This window comes from Tiliqua scincoides, chromosome 3 (assembly GCF_035046505.1).
Source record: "Tiliqua scincoides isolate rTilSci1 chromosome 3, rTilSci1.hap2, whole genome shotgun sequence".
Taxonomy (NCBI): Eukaryota; Metazoa; Chordata; class Lepidosauria; order Squamata; family Scincidae; genus Tiliqua; species Tiliqua scincoides.
Window position 1 is genome coordinate 214,758,993 of NC_089823.1, and position 13,930 is coordinate 214,772,922.

General features: G+C 39.0%; 1 protein-coding gene across 1 annotated transcript in view; it reads left to right on the forward strand.

The window, feature by feature from the left end:
• MED12L (mediator complex subunit 12L) overlaps positions 1 to 13,930 on the forward strand; it is a 208,277-nt gene that overhangs the window by 163,087 nt on the left and 31,260 nt on the right. The window contains exons 26-34 of the mRNA XM_066622573.1: positions 520 to 719; positions 2,585 to 2,773; positions 4,707 to 4,781; positions 4,895 to 5,085; positions 5,719 to 5,880; positions 7,546 to 7,657; positions 9,963 to 10,052; positions 12,693 to 12,802; positions 13,390 to 13,525. Of these exons, the coding sequence (XP_066478670.1) occupies positions 520 to 719; positions 2,585 to 2,773; positions 4,707 to 4,781; positions 4,895 to 5,085; positions 5,719 to 5,880; positions 7,546 to 7,657; positions 9,963 to 10,052; positions 12,693 to 12,802; positions 13,390 to 13,525 (1,265 nt within the window). The remainder of the gene's footprint in view (positions 1 to 519; positions 720 to 2,584; positions 2,774 to 4,706; positions 4,782 to 4,894; positions 5,086 to 5,718; positions 5,881 to 7,545; positions 7,658 to 9,962; positions 10,053 to 12,692; positions 12,803 to 13,389; positions 13,526 to 13,930) is intronic.

Below are 13,930 nucleotides of genomic sequence, written 5' to 3' on the forward strand. Positions count from 1 at the left end.
AAGATACAAAGCTGGCTTATGCTGGTTCATATAGCTCAGTCCTGTCTGTGCTAATGTGCAGATGGTTTCAGGAAGAGGCATTTCCTAGCGAGGGATTGAGCTGGAAACTCCTGCATGTAAAGCATGTGTTGAATGGCTCTGTCCCCAGATCTGAGTGTTGCCTTAAGTGTTGCTTTATTTTCAGATTTCTTCCTGATGATACATGGAACTTCTCCTGCCTGCTATGTCAGTGCTCTGTCCTTATGAGCTTTTGAGGATGTCATTCCCAGGAATTTTTCTATGTAAAGTTGTTTGAAGTGATAGAAAGCATTGTCTAAAATCACAGTTTAATTTCCAGCACCACCAGAATTAGTTATGCATTTAAGTACATGAGACATTTTTCCAAATGTTCATATTCTTAAATATTTCTTTAGTTATGGTTACCCAATATATCTATAAATACAGCTTGCCTGATTATACAAGTTCGGTGATTGGTTTAAAACAGTAATACATTCTTCCATTGTTGTGTTGATTCTATAGGTGATGCTGAAATTGGAAGCAGCAGCCTCCCATCCTTGAAAAAATCAGATTACTCAGTGCGAAGATTATTAGGCAATCTTGATGATGAAATATGGGATACTACCTCACTTGCTTTGAAATCTTGTGGAAAGCCCATCTCCATAGAAACTGCTAGTCTCAGTGAATATGCTAGATATGTATTAAGAAGTATATGTCAACAGGTAACATATAACTGTGTTTTTGTTTGTATGTGTATATAGAAATTTTTCCCCAGGGACAAACTGTTATAATATTCCAAGGATTTTTAAAGTTTGTGCATGAGTGTGTGAGAGGAAGTTTCAATACTCACTCTACCTAAAGTGTAAGATTAAATGACATAAGCAATAGGAAGGGCCTCAGGGCCAGTTTAGACACATATGTCTGTCATTGGCTGTCTGTACATCAAGTTATAACCTGCATATGTGAATGAGCCATCACATCACAAACAGACTTTGACCTAATCTTATGTCAGAAGAAGGCAGATAATCTGATATCAGCAGGATAGATTTTGTCTAAGGGTAATTAATGAAGACTGAATGACACAGATACATGGGTGAGCCAGCCTGCATTCTTGTCCTGGCCATAGTACAGAACATAGATACAAAGCAAGTAGTTTAGTACGTTTCTGAAGGTCCATAAGGAAGTAACATCAGGGATGGCTTTATTATTAACAGTATTTATTAACAGTATTTATATACAGCTTTTCAACTAAAAGTTCACAAAGCGGTTTACAGAGAAAAATCAAATAACTAAATGGCTCCCTGTCCCAAAAGGGCTCACAATCTAAAAAGATGCAAATGAATACCAGCAGACAGCCACTAGAACAGACACTGCTGTGGGGAGGTGGGCCAGTTACTCTCCCCCTGCTAAAAAAAGGAGCACCCACTTGAAAATTTATATACTTTAGAGAAAAAAACCCTGATAAATACAGAATGCTCCATATAAAAACAAATTAATTTAGGTTTAATTTTGCTGTTGAGTAGGAGGCTTTAAAAAAAGCAATGTTAGTGATGAGTTCCATCACAACTGAAATTCGGTTTTATTTGGGTGAACATTCTTTTCCATATTCCCAGTCTTCCGTGAAGATTTAGGACTAGTTCAGATCAACTATACTGTGCATAGGTGCTATGCACAAAATCACACCTTTCTGCCTTTCTGTCAGGCATACCTACCATGTGAAAATCTGTTAGCTGACCACGTATGAGCCAAAAGTTCTTATCAGGCCTATGTACATAAACCCTGTTGTTCAAGCCTATGCACTGCATGTTTGATTTCCCACAGAGTCTAGGAAATCAATCTTGCTTCTTAGGCAACAGGATTAAATTTTTATGTGTGTAGGACATTTGAAAGCTTTGCACACAATTTAGATATCATATGGGACATGCTTGCCCAGTGGCTGCATTTCCCCACAGTGCTTAGGCACCTTGTTCTATGAAGTTCTTCTTGAAAAACCTAGAATGACTGGAGTTATAATTGTGGCAAAAATCCTCCCATTCTACTATGAGTTCACTTTTTAGAATTGTGATTGTACTCCATAGTAAGAGGTATTCATAAAATATGAATATTGAAAGGAAACCAATGTAAAAATGGTATTTGCGTTCCAAACAATTAACTGGATTGGAATTTTTGCCTTTTGTTATGTGTAGGAAATTTTTGTGTAGATATCAGTTCTTTCTTATATATAGTCTTTATTTATTATAATAAAAGAAAAAGAAAAGAAACACACAGTAAAATGAAAAAAGCAAACATTAAAAAATACATAAAAAGTACAGATAAAAAGGCCTCTAATAATGAAGCACAAAGTTGAATATTCTAATTACAACTTTAAGATATCAGTTCTTAATAAATATTTTGCACAGTGAACACAGAGTCAGTTTGCTATAATGTAAAACAGTTTCTTCGTAGTTCCCTGCCACATCTGGTAGTTAAGTCATTATCTTTCAACAAAATGAAATTGTCTTTTCATGAAAGTTGTTACACTTCATGTATTGAAAATGCAAAGCTGCTGCCTTCAGTATGTGTTAAACTGACTTTATCAATCCAATAGGAGTGGGTGGGAGAGCACTGCTTGAAGGAACCTGAAAGGCTATGTACTGACAAAGATCTTATCCTGGACCCAGTTCTTTCAAACAAGCAAGCACAGAAATTGCTGCAGCTTATCTGTTATCCTCACAGTGTTAAAGAGTGCGCAGAGGGTGATAATCCTCAAAGACAGCACATCAAGCGAATTCTTCAGGTAACACAATTTAAAATGGCATTGAGGGATGTTTGTTTTCCCTGTTTTCTGAGCTGTTGTCTCCCTTACTTTTTTTTGTTTGTTATTGTTAGAACTTTTGGAAAGTATTTGATAATTTTTATTGAACAGTGGCAGAGTTAATTGTCCCTTTGTACGTATTCTTTGCTATAAGGAAAAATTGTCTATGTTGTACATTTTTTTTTGCTCCGCATATTATTCTGATGGTGATTATTTGGAGTATTTATACCTTGCTTTTCTCGACCATGAACGTGTAACTCAAAGTGACTGACAAGTTAAGTTAAATATTGACATTACATATAAAAATACAGTGCATGTGAAAGTGCTCTTAAGTCAAAAGCTAAATTTGAGAGGGGAAAAATGTATTCATCAGATAATAAAGTTTGTCCTCTTCTCCAAGGCAGTTTCCCTCAATGCATCATTTTTCCACCTATCCCTTTATGATTCAACCCACAGTGATCTAAAAGCAGGCATCAAGCATTGTGCGCCACACCCAAGGTGCTCATGTCAGAGACAAATAAGTAAACCCAGACATTATGTTCAGTAGCGAAATAATTATTTATGAATGCACTTGTCATGGATAAGAGGGGACTCCCAAGAGAATGCAGATTTTCCCAGGGAAGTGTAGTAATTAGTACACTTACCCCTTTCCTGCTCCTAGTACAGAGATGCACCTGAATGGGGAAAAACCTTGATAGAATGTACCTGCTGCCCTCATCCCAGGCTACAAGACCAGACAGAGGGAGGTGATCTGAGCAAAAAACGCTCCCAGGAGAGGGGTTAAACTCAAGGGGTTCTTATTATAATTCTCCACATTAGCACCTGCAGAACTAGAGGTGTGACTATCCACTGAACCTCCCCCGTAACCATGGACCAGGCAGACCAGGGGTTAAAACAGAACCATTTTTATTTTAAGTTTAAACAACAATAGGAGAAGAAAGGTGGATCAAAAGTGATAGCAGGTTGAGGGGAAATGTTGGAGGCAGAAGTAGAATGGAAAGGGTTGGAATTATCCCAAGTGCCCAGTGGATGCAATTATCACAGATGCCCAGTGGATGCAGTTATCACAGATGCCCAGTGGATGCAGTTATCACAAATGCCCAGTAGATGGGGTTCAATGTTGCTCAGTATGCTTGCCTCAGTTGGAAGAAGTTTGTGCTAGCCTGGAGGACTTCGCAAAATGGACTGAAACAAACCAGAAAACCTGACCCATTCTAGCTGGAACTTTCCCCGAAGTCACCTTGTTTGAAGGAATCTCCAGCCCTTTTCACTGTCTGTTCTTCTCTTAGTCCTACCAAGTGGGTTCTCAGGCTGTTGGAAGGGAACTACATGACTTCCTGGGTGCTAGGACACTGGATGCTTGGGGTTGTGACCCCAATTGGGTTGCAAAGCCTCAGTTGTGAAATAGCGGCACCTTAAGGAAATGAAAACAGTTGAAGACCACTGAATTAGAGCACCTCCAGGTAAAGGTGGAGGCATCTGGTGTACCCTTCAGGTATGAAGAAATTGTGTCCCATTCCTGCTCAGGTTCTTAGCAATTGTGGTAAAATAGCTTTCACTAGCGCAAGACTTCATGGTAATTTTTTCTGCTCTCTAATAAGAATATTTTGTTACAGTGAACAGTCCTGGAAGGGTATAATGTGGGTGACAGACAGGGATGTGAGCCAGTCATCAGGCACATTCCAATTTTTGATGAGAACTCACCAACTTGGAGAGAAACTGAATTCTCCCTTATGGCTAATGGCAGCTGCAAAGCAAAATGACAAAAGCTGCCTGTTGGCAGATTCTAGCACCAAGTGGCACAGATGCTGCTGATGTCAAAATTTGCCTAAAATATTGAAAAATAGGCAGGAAAACTGGTGGAAACATGGGGATTCATCACAGCGTTAAATATTTTTTCACATTTTGTACACAGAATCTGGACCAGTGGACTCTCAGACAATCATGGTTGGAACTGCAGTTGATGATCAAACAATGTATGAAGGAGCCTGTGAGTGTTTCTTTGTATACTTCTTAATTCAATCAAGTTTGTTTTTAAAAAATTAACCTAGTATATGAGCAAACATACCATGAATGTGCTAGTTTACTTATGTTTCACTGTAGGGTTCTGGGTCTGTGGCTGAAATGAACAGCTTGTTGGATAATATTGCAAAGGCGACAATAGAGGTATTTCAGCAATCCGCTGATCTAAACAATAACTGTTCTAACTCTGGTATAGGCCTCTTCAGTTCAAACTCTGTTGGAAATGCTGACACAAATGTTACAAGGCAGAACAGTAAAAAGACGTTTTTAAGGTAATGTAATCACCCTAAATGGTTAATTATTAAATTTGTGAATGTTGATGATTTCTAGCTGAGTTCAGTCACAATGGAGATCTTAATTCCAAGCATCCAGAAAGCAGCAAGGCCAGAAATATGTACATAGTTCCTCTTAGTACAGTAGTTTTGTTTTCATTTATTTGATTTTATGCTATGTGAACACCAAGGAATATGCCAAGGAAAGATTCACCTTTTACTAGCAACAAAAGGGAATTTCTGCTTATGAATTTCTTCAGATCACAAATGGACCTCTTGATAGGTTGGGATGTGTGAAGCTTCAAATCAAAACCCATTTAAGATGATTTCAATGATTTCAATCAACCACCTGATTATATTGGCTTGAATACATTTATTTAGTTTGAAGTAGATTCAGAGACCAATCCTATCCAATTTTCCAGCACTGGTGCAGCCCCAGGGTTAGGGAACAAATGTTCCCATACCTTAAGGTGGCGTCTGTGACTGCTGCCTCACCACAAGGTGCAGTGCATGCCCCATTTGGAAAATTGGGCCCAAAGTCTCTTGTGTATACATTTAAATCTAAATAATCATGAGACAAATATTGATGTTTTATATTTTGCTAGAGGTGACTTATATGTTTTATACTTTTAGTTCCTCTGAACGACAAGGTGTGTGGCTAGTAGCTCCCCTGATCGCCAAGCTGCCTACCTCGGTTCAAGGTAGAGTTTTGAAAGCGGCTGGAGAAGAGTTAGAGAAAGGTCAGCATTTGGGATCATCCTCAAAGAAGGAGAGAGACAGACAGAAGCAAAAAAGGTAGAATTGAATGAGAAATATTGATGTATTTTATAGTACAAATTGGATACTGGCTATTGGATACTGTATTTTATAGTGAGAATTGGATATTTTAATAGGGAAGATAATCAGTAACTTGCTTTTGCAGCTCATGGCTGTGTGTGGCATGCACTGAAGATTTACTGAACAATACACTACTGAACATACTGAATATGAAGAACAAATCATATTTTTTCAAGCACTCTTTTGTAAAAGGAAAGTTATTGTTTGGATACATTTAGAAAGAAAACCAACACAATTCATTGTTATTGAAACAATATTTTATTTCCTTTAATGCCTTTAGAATACCTTTCTTTATAAACAAAAGCATTTGTCCTAGAATTATTGAATGTAGCAGCAAAGCTACATTTGTCCATCCATCACTTTCAAAAGAAAAGTTATATATTTTCAATATGCTCCCTTCTCATATGAAGTGTTGATCAGGTGTCGAATGTTGTCTGGTCAGCCTGCTGCCTCTTGATGATGTGTGTACATTAAAATCAGTATGGCATGATTTTTCACTGAATATTATCATACGTCACATTTTCTGCATGAATTTGCTTGTCTAAATTCAAAAGCCTTCCTCAACAGATATTACCTTTTTCCTTCTTTCCTTTCTTTTTACCCTCCATATTCACTTCATGATTTAAAATTTAAATCACACTTCCTGTTTAACTATGTCTATCTTAATCTACGTTAGATTAGTTCTTATGTTGTCATAATACTTATTCTTAACTCATTTAACAAGAGTTTAAGGCAGTTCCTGCTAAATTTTCCAGGACTCCTTAAAAGTGCAAAATCTCTTGCTTTTTTGTTAATCTGAACAGAACTGCAACATTGCTCAGTTCACAAAATTAAATTCACAGCAGCTATGAACATGCCACAGATATTGTGGGAGCTGAATCTTCCACCTCTCGATCTTGCCTGTCACTCCTCCCTCTATGGGAAGATGCGCAGGATCCCTTGCTCATCTGAGAGGCTCATCACATATCCCCTTGGGTATGAAAATACTGATTTTTTAAAATGAAAGGGGAAGTGATACATATGCTTCCAGATCACTTCCTTTGGCTTTTTAATTCATATGCAGTTACCTGAGATAAGTCCAATTAAACTCAGCGGGTTTTACTTCTAAGTGAACATATATAGGATTGTGCTGTTTGTCATATCAAAGTTACTTAAAATATACGTACATCTGCATGGATATAGTGGCCTATTAGCATATTAAACTGTTGGCCGAATGCAATCCCAGAAACACTTTCCACATTTATTCCACAGCCTAAGTAATTCTTGGGTGCATTCTAGGGTGCGCTTTGTGTTCCTTGTGAGCTCATATAATAAATGAAATACACCCCAAAGCTGCTTATTGCAGGGGGACATACTTAAATGACAACAAGCTGTCCTTTGGCAGTGCTTCCCATTGAAAACTTCTAGAGAAATCCATGGTTGTAGTAACACCATTTAAAAAACACTGGCCCAATACAGTACTTTGCTTTTGATTTGTAAGTGCTCATTTTACAGAAACAACTATGAGGCATAAGTGAACAAAACCCTTTTAGGGAAAGAGAAGACAAAGGGAAGGAAGGGATTGGAGAGAGGAAGTATCAGAATAACACTACTAATTGAATCTTGTCTCTGCCTCTCTTAAAGCATGTCTCTTTTGAGTCAGCAACCTTTCCTTTCTTTGGTACTTACTTGCCTTAAGGGACAGGATGAGCAGCGAGAAGGGCTCCTAACATCTCTACAAAATCAAGTTAATCAGGTAAAAAATAAGCAGATAAATCTGTACTCTGCATCTGATGACAATCAATTATACTAATGGACTCAGACAGATGGGAAACAAAATTTAAAAAGTATCCCATGTCAGTTTCTGAAAAATAAGTAAAGGAAAATAACGAACAGTTCATTCAATTTTTAAAATAAAATAATCCCCATGCTATTTTTTTTAAAGATTATGGCTATTCATTTGAGCAGTAGTAGAAATAATTCTGAATCCCAAAATGGCCATTTCATAAACTACCTCTGTAGTATCTTCTCCTACCAATACCTCTGGTCTTGTTGAGTTTCACTGTAGGAATTAAGATCAGGATCCCAAGAGCTAATTCAGATTAGTCCAAGGGCTTGTATGCACCAAATGGTTTTAAATTTCTTTTTTCTTTGAATAGGAAAATCTCATGCCATACCACATGTCTGCTCTTGAAAGTTTCCTTAGTAACAAAAATCCTGTAGCTTACCTAACTGCTTGTAGTTATGACCTAAGTGCATGGTTCTTTGGGTCCTGGCCTAAAATTGCTATTTAAATACATTAATAGGATTTATTTGCACTTAACCTGTTTAGTACCTAAAGATTTGGGTTATGAGATGAGACAGGACAGACTAGTGGAGGATCCGTTCTTTCTTTGCATGAGTGCCACTTTCATTTGGTATAATCATATGCCATCCTAGCAAAGATTAGGGGCGCAATCCAAAGTCCAAGTTGGATCGGCGCAAGTCCCTTGCGCCAGCTCAGAGGTGTTGCAAAAGTGCTGTAAGGTGCTTTTGCGCCACTGCGGGAAGAGGCAGGCTAGTGCATGGATGTGTGCTGGCCTCTGGAGGCTGAATTTGGCCTCTGGAGCACCAGTACCCAGTAAGTTTGTGTTGGCTTGCCTTGGCTGGTGCGGGGGTTTGGGAACAGCAGGGAGAGGGTTATCTGGGGGTGTTCCAGGGTGGGGGGGAGGACGGACGGTAGGTGGGCCCATTAGCGGACGGGGCCTGGGAAGGAGGTGAAGCCAGGATCCAGCACTTAGGCTGGATCTTAACCTTCCTCCTGGGCAGCCTTGGCTAGTGCCAGGCTGCTTGAATCTCTACCACCTCTTTAAAATTTAAATCACAGATTCAAGTAGCCCCATTCAGGCCACTGCTGCATTACCTAGGGTAAGGGGAATCAATTTCCTTTGCCCCAGCTTATGCTGCAGCCAGCCCCAATTCTGTGCTGGATTCAGCACAGGCCTGCTGGCCTGCCTGTTCCAGGATAGGCTAGGATTGGGATGTTGGTGACAAAACTATAAATATTAGATGAATGACACTGTTTCTTTAGCCACTCTCACTGGAAACACGGTGTGGAATCTTATAGTATGACTATATTAAGTAGTCTTATGCGGAGTCAGACCATTAGTTCTTCTGGCCTAGTGTTCTTAACAGTGGTCTGCAGTTTTCCTTCCAGGGTCCTAGACATGGATCTTTCCCAGCCCTATGTGGAGATGCTAGGAATTGAACCTGGAACCCTTTGCAAGCAAACAATGTACTCCACCACTGAGCTATGGCCTTGTTTGTCTTGCTCATGTAGTTCCTCTGTGATACTGTAGCTTTATGGGACTGCACAATAGGAAAACAGCTCCCATGCCTCTTCAGTAACATATTAATTAGTCCTGGAGTAACATATAGCCTAGTACAGTCCTGCTACTAGCAGTAGTTATAATTATTATCTAGGTAGCAAATCACTTTAGATCCAGCTTCCAACTACTCCATTACGTGACGCTTTTCTCCATCTCTGCTTTGGCTGCCTTTAATCCTTCCTCCTTTTTTCAATTCTTCTAGGCTTTCATCTGGATCTGATTTCTTAACTTACCATCCTTGCAACCTTGTTTCTAATCTGTACAAAATATTAACAGCTGCTGAGACCATTACTGTCTGCAGGGTATCGTGCAGAACCCTAAGAATGTAGAATCTTCATGTTCTCATTTATAAAAAAAAAAAAAATGCGTTCACTGTGATAAGTGACCACTTATCAAGAATGACATGTGTGTGCCTAGTTCTGAATTGCATTCTCAGAATATAGTGTTTGCTAGGAACTATTATTTTAACTAAAAGTAAAAAAGAAAAAAATTAATTTTTGTTTGAACAATGCCACTTAACTTTATAATAAGGCAAACACTGGAATTATCAAAATTACTTTAGTAGGCCTATATCAAGTGGACAACAAAAGCTCAAGGGTAACAAATCAGTTACTCCAGCCTTGATGAAAGCTGTAAGCCGAGATACATGTTTTGAAATAAACATGTTTGTGTTAATCACTCTTTTTTTCACAGATATTGAGCAACTGGAGGGAAGAACGATATCAGGATGATGTTAAAGCTAGACAAATGATGCATGAAGCCTTGCAACTCCGTCTTAATTTGGTAAGGAAAAGGTGTATGATCAAACATAGAAACAACATGTCCCTAAAAGTTATTCCATAGTTGACAGTTCTAAGAATGGGGCAGAGCAGCACAGGAAAGACCAGAGAATTTAGATGCTTTTTCTCCTTGTTTTTCTTCTTGATCATGTCAAGAGCCACACTGCTCTCAGTGGTTTTTTCACTGCAACTGACCTGACTGAATTTTTCCATGGCTGCATTGGAAGTGACATGGCACTGCCAATGTGTAAATGTCCTGTGCTGCCTAGGAGAGCTTAAAAAAGTCTCCCCAACAGCGGTGAGGAGGAAATTGAGCAGGTAACAGCCAACACCATGCAAGTTTTGAAGAGCATCCCTGAGAATGAACAACAGGCCGTGATTAGAGGAAGGAATCCCTCTGCTTATGTTATCTGAAAGCACTCCTGTTATAGGAGAGGAGAGGGGGAGGCATGGGAAGTTGTCTTACTAGAGCGACACAGGAGATTAAGAGCCTCAGGCAGCTCAGACTTTCAATGTGCTGGCCTGCTACTGTTGAGGTGTGTCCTCCTCTTCTGGAATACTGCTGGGAAGGGATTTGAATGCTCAACCAGTGTTAGCCAGGATTTGAGACTTTGCCCAGTAAAGTCACACAAATGGAGTAGCCTGCTCTAGGGTTGTCTCATATATGCTAATAGTTGAAATCTCTGACAATGATTATAGAAGAAAGGATGAAAATATAAGAGATAAAAATACTGGGGCAGTAGAGATTAGGGCAGAAGGAGGCAAATAGATTCTTTGTCTTTTCCCTTTTTTGACTGGCTAATGGAATGCATTCATATTTTTATTCTGTAATGCGGTGTTTTCAAACTTTGGAGACTGAAATCTAAAGTTTTCTTCTGCAAATTTGTTTTGCATAATTTAATTGTGCAGAGTATAACAGAGATGAATTTTTAAGATAATCTTGAATATTTTTTTCACATCTGAGAGATGTGGATTTAATTGTTCATTTACTCAGCTGACTCAACTTTGGAAAACCATAAAGATCACCAGAGGGCATTTTGATTCCCAAGAAGTGATTAGCACAGCAAACATTTTGAGACAGCTAGGCGGTTTAGAATTGGGAAGTCCAAAATTAAAATAGAACTACTGTTGATATAAATTTCACTTCAGAAATGAGGTAGGATATGGTCAGATTTCACAATCAGATAAGCTGTTGTAGGCTGCAGAATCCGAAGTTCTTCTAATGAGTTTGACCGATTTTGCATTTCCTGCAAATGTAAGTCCAATGGCAGAGTATAGCTTTCTGTCTCAGTAGTTCCCAAACTACTGAAATCCACTAGTGGTCATGACCCACCAGTCAGAGAAGTACTTTTTCCTGCCCCTTCAAGGGGCAGGGACAGGGAAGGGAGCAATGTGATCTGATATAACAGTGTTTCTCAAACTGTGGGTTGGGACCCACTAGGTGGGTCGCAAGCCGATTTCAGGTGGATCCCCATTCATTTCAAAATTTTATTTTTAATATATTAGACTTGGTGCTACTATGGCATGTGACTGCATTTGGGAAAATGTTACAGACCTGTACTCTGAACAGGCTACAATGTATATGCTTTTAACAATGATAGTAAATGGGACTTACTCCTGGGTAAGTGTGGGTAGGATTGCAGCCTAGGATTATTAAAAATTTTCCTGCTCGATTATGTCACTTCTGGTCATGACATCACTTCTGGTGGGTCCTGACAGAATCTCATTCTAAAACGTGGGTCCCAGTGCTAAATGTGTGAGAACCACTGTGACATAATAAATTGATTATTTATGAAACCATGGCTTCAACTCTGACCTTTTAGTCCCCATGATCAGTCTGTCATTAAGTCATGTCATTTTTTTTTCGTTTGTAAAAATATGCCCTTCTTTTTTCTTTTGTCCCTTCAATAAAAATTCTACCCTGATCGATTTGTCTATTTCAGCTCTCTGGTCTTCTATTGTTACAACTTAACCCTTCATCACTGAGCTTCATTTTGCTGCCAAAATCAATTAAAGCTGTCACTACTGTGACGATGACACCCTTTTAAACTTGTCTGTTCCAGATCCAGCATAAAGTTATCTACTCTTTGGAAGCCCTGCATAATGTTACCTTCCTTAGCTTTGCATTCTTATACCCCAACAAGTCCCTTCCTCATGACCAATGGTCCATGTACCTTTTGAGAGGAGCATGGAGCCCTATTGTGGCTGCATGAGGACAGCTCCAGAGCACTGAGTGAGAAGTGGTGAGGGATTTCTGTTCCAGCTATGTGCGTGCACACCTTAAAGGGAATGCTGCCCATGGCCTGCTTTTGCAAAGGGCTTTGTTTGGAACCCTTCCTACTCCTGCTTAGATTACCCTGAAGCTTGATGGATCAGCAGGATTCTGGTGAATTGCAGGAAGGACCTTGGATTTGAGTGACAAGCAGCTGCATCACAGTGGCACATCTGATACAGAAGAGACATGTCAGGGGGTGGGAGGTTGCACTTAAGTCCTGCACTCTTCATATGTGCAAGCTATTGCTGAAGTCCAAGAAAGTTGTTGATAGGGATTCATGTGATACTGCAGTAAATGTTACTGAAGGGTGGTGCGGTGCTTTTGACCTATCTTATTTGTCTTTACTTTTTCATATGGTTTACATTCTAGGTGGGTGGAATGTTTGACACTGTACAGAGAAGTACACAATGGACTACAGACTGGGCACTCCTGCTTCTTCAAATAATAACATCAGGAACAGTTGATATGCAAACCAATAAGTATGTCTCCATCGTTATATATAATTAAGTTACATATTACGTTCTGAATAGGAATGTTGTTTGTATGTTTGTGACCAAAATTGCCCCTAAAGTTTGCCCATATACGTCTGAAATATTTTTATGTTGTCTGCGCTTGAGCCATCTTTTTTCTTCCAGAGAGGTTTTCAAAACTTGGTCATGCTGAGATTCCATACCATAGGTCAAGGGAAAATCTGTTCGGGCTTCTTCAAACACAGCCAACCAACATGAATTGACTGGTGTTGGCTTACTTTAGTCCCCAGCTAAAGTGAAGCAAAGAATGAATGGTTATATAGGTCCCCCAGTCCATGGAATGTAGCACCACAAAACAGAAAGGATTAACATTTCACTACCATCTTACCTGACAGATTTATGCAAATCAGGTTAAGAAATTGTACAGTAGAAATCACTTCTGCCTTTCTGCAGAGACTTGCCTCATATTTTCAGATGCTATAGTTATGGATATTATAACACTCCAGAGAAAACTATGAAACATTTGGCTTATAGGAAGAAACAGTATTGCTCTTCAGAATGTAACATGATGCACATTTTTTTTTAAACCCTCTTAGTGAACTATTCACAACTGTACTTGACATGCTGAGTGTTTTGATCAATGGGACTTTAGCTTCTGACCTGTCAAACGCATCCCAAGTTGGATCTGAAGAGAACAAAAGAGCATACATGAATTTGGTGAAAAAGTTAAAAGTAAGTTGTCTGTATGTCTTTTGAAACGTGATTCTGTTTTATTAAGTTTGGTATCGGTTTTCTAATTAATTCAGTTATCTTGGGAAGCTGAAATTAATGGTGATAAGGAAACAAGGGAAACATGCTACTTTCAAATGTATAACTTAGGACACAAAGATTCAGTGCAGGAGTTGAAGTGTTGATCTGTCAACCATGGCTTTAGAGATGGTTAAGATGTTAGTAGTTGTATTGGAGAAGTGGTCTAGAATAGTGCACAGATACCAATACATGCTTTACAACACACAGTCTGCTCAGAAATAAGTCCTATTGTGTTCAGTGGGGCTTATTTTAAGGTAAGTGCATATAGGATTACAGCCTTACTCTCCAATGCTGAATGCAAAACCATTCCAATCCAGTAAAGAAGTT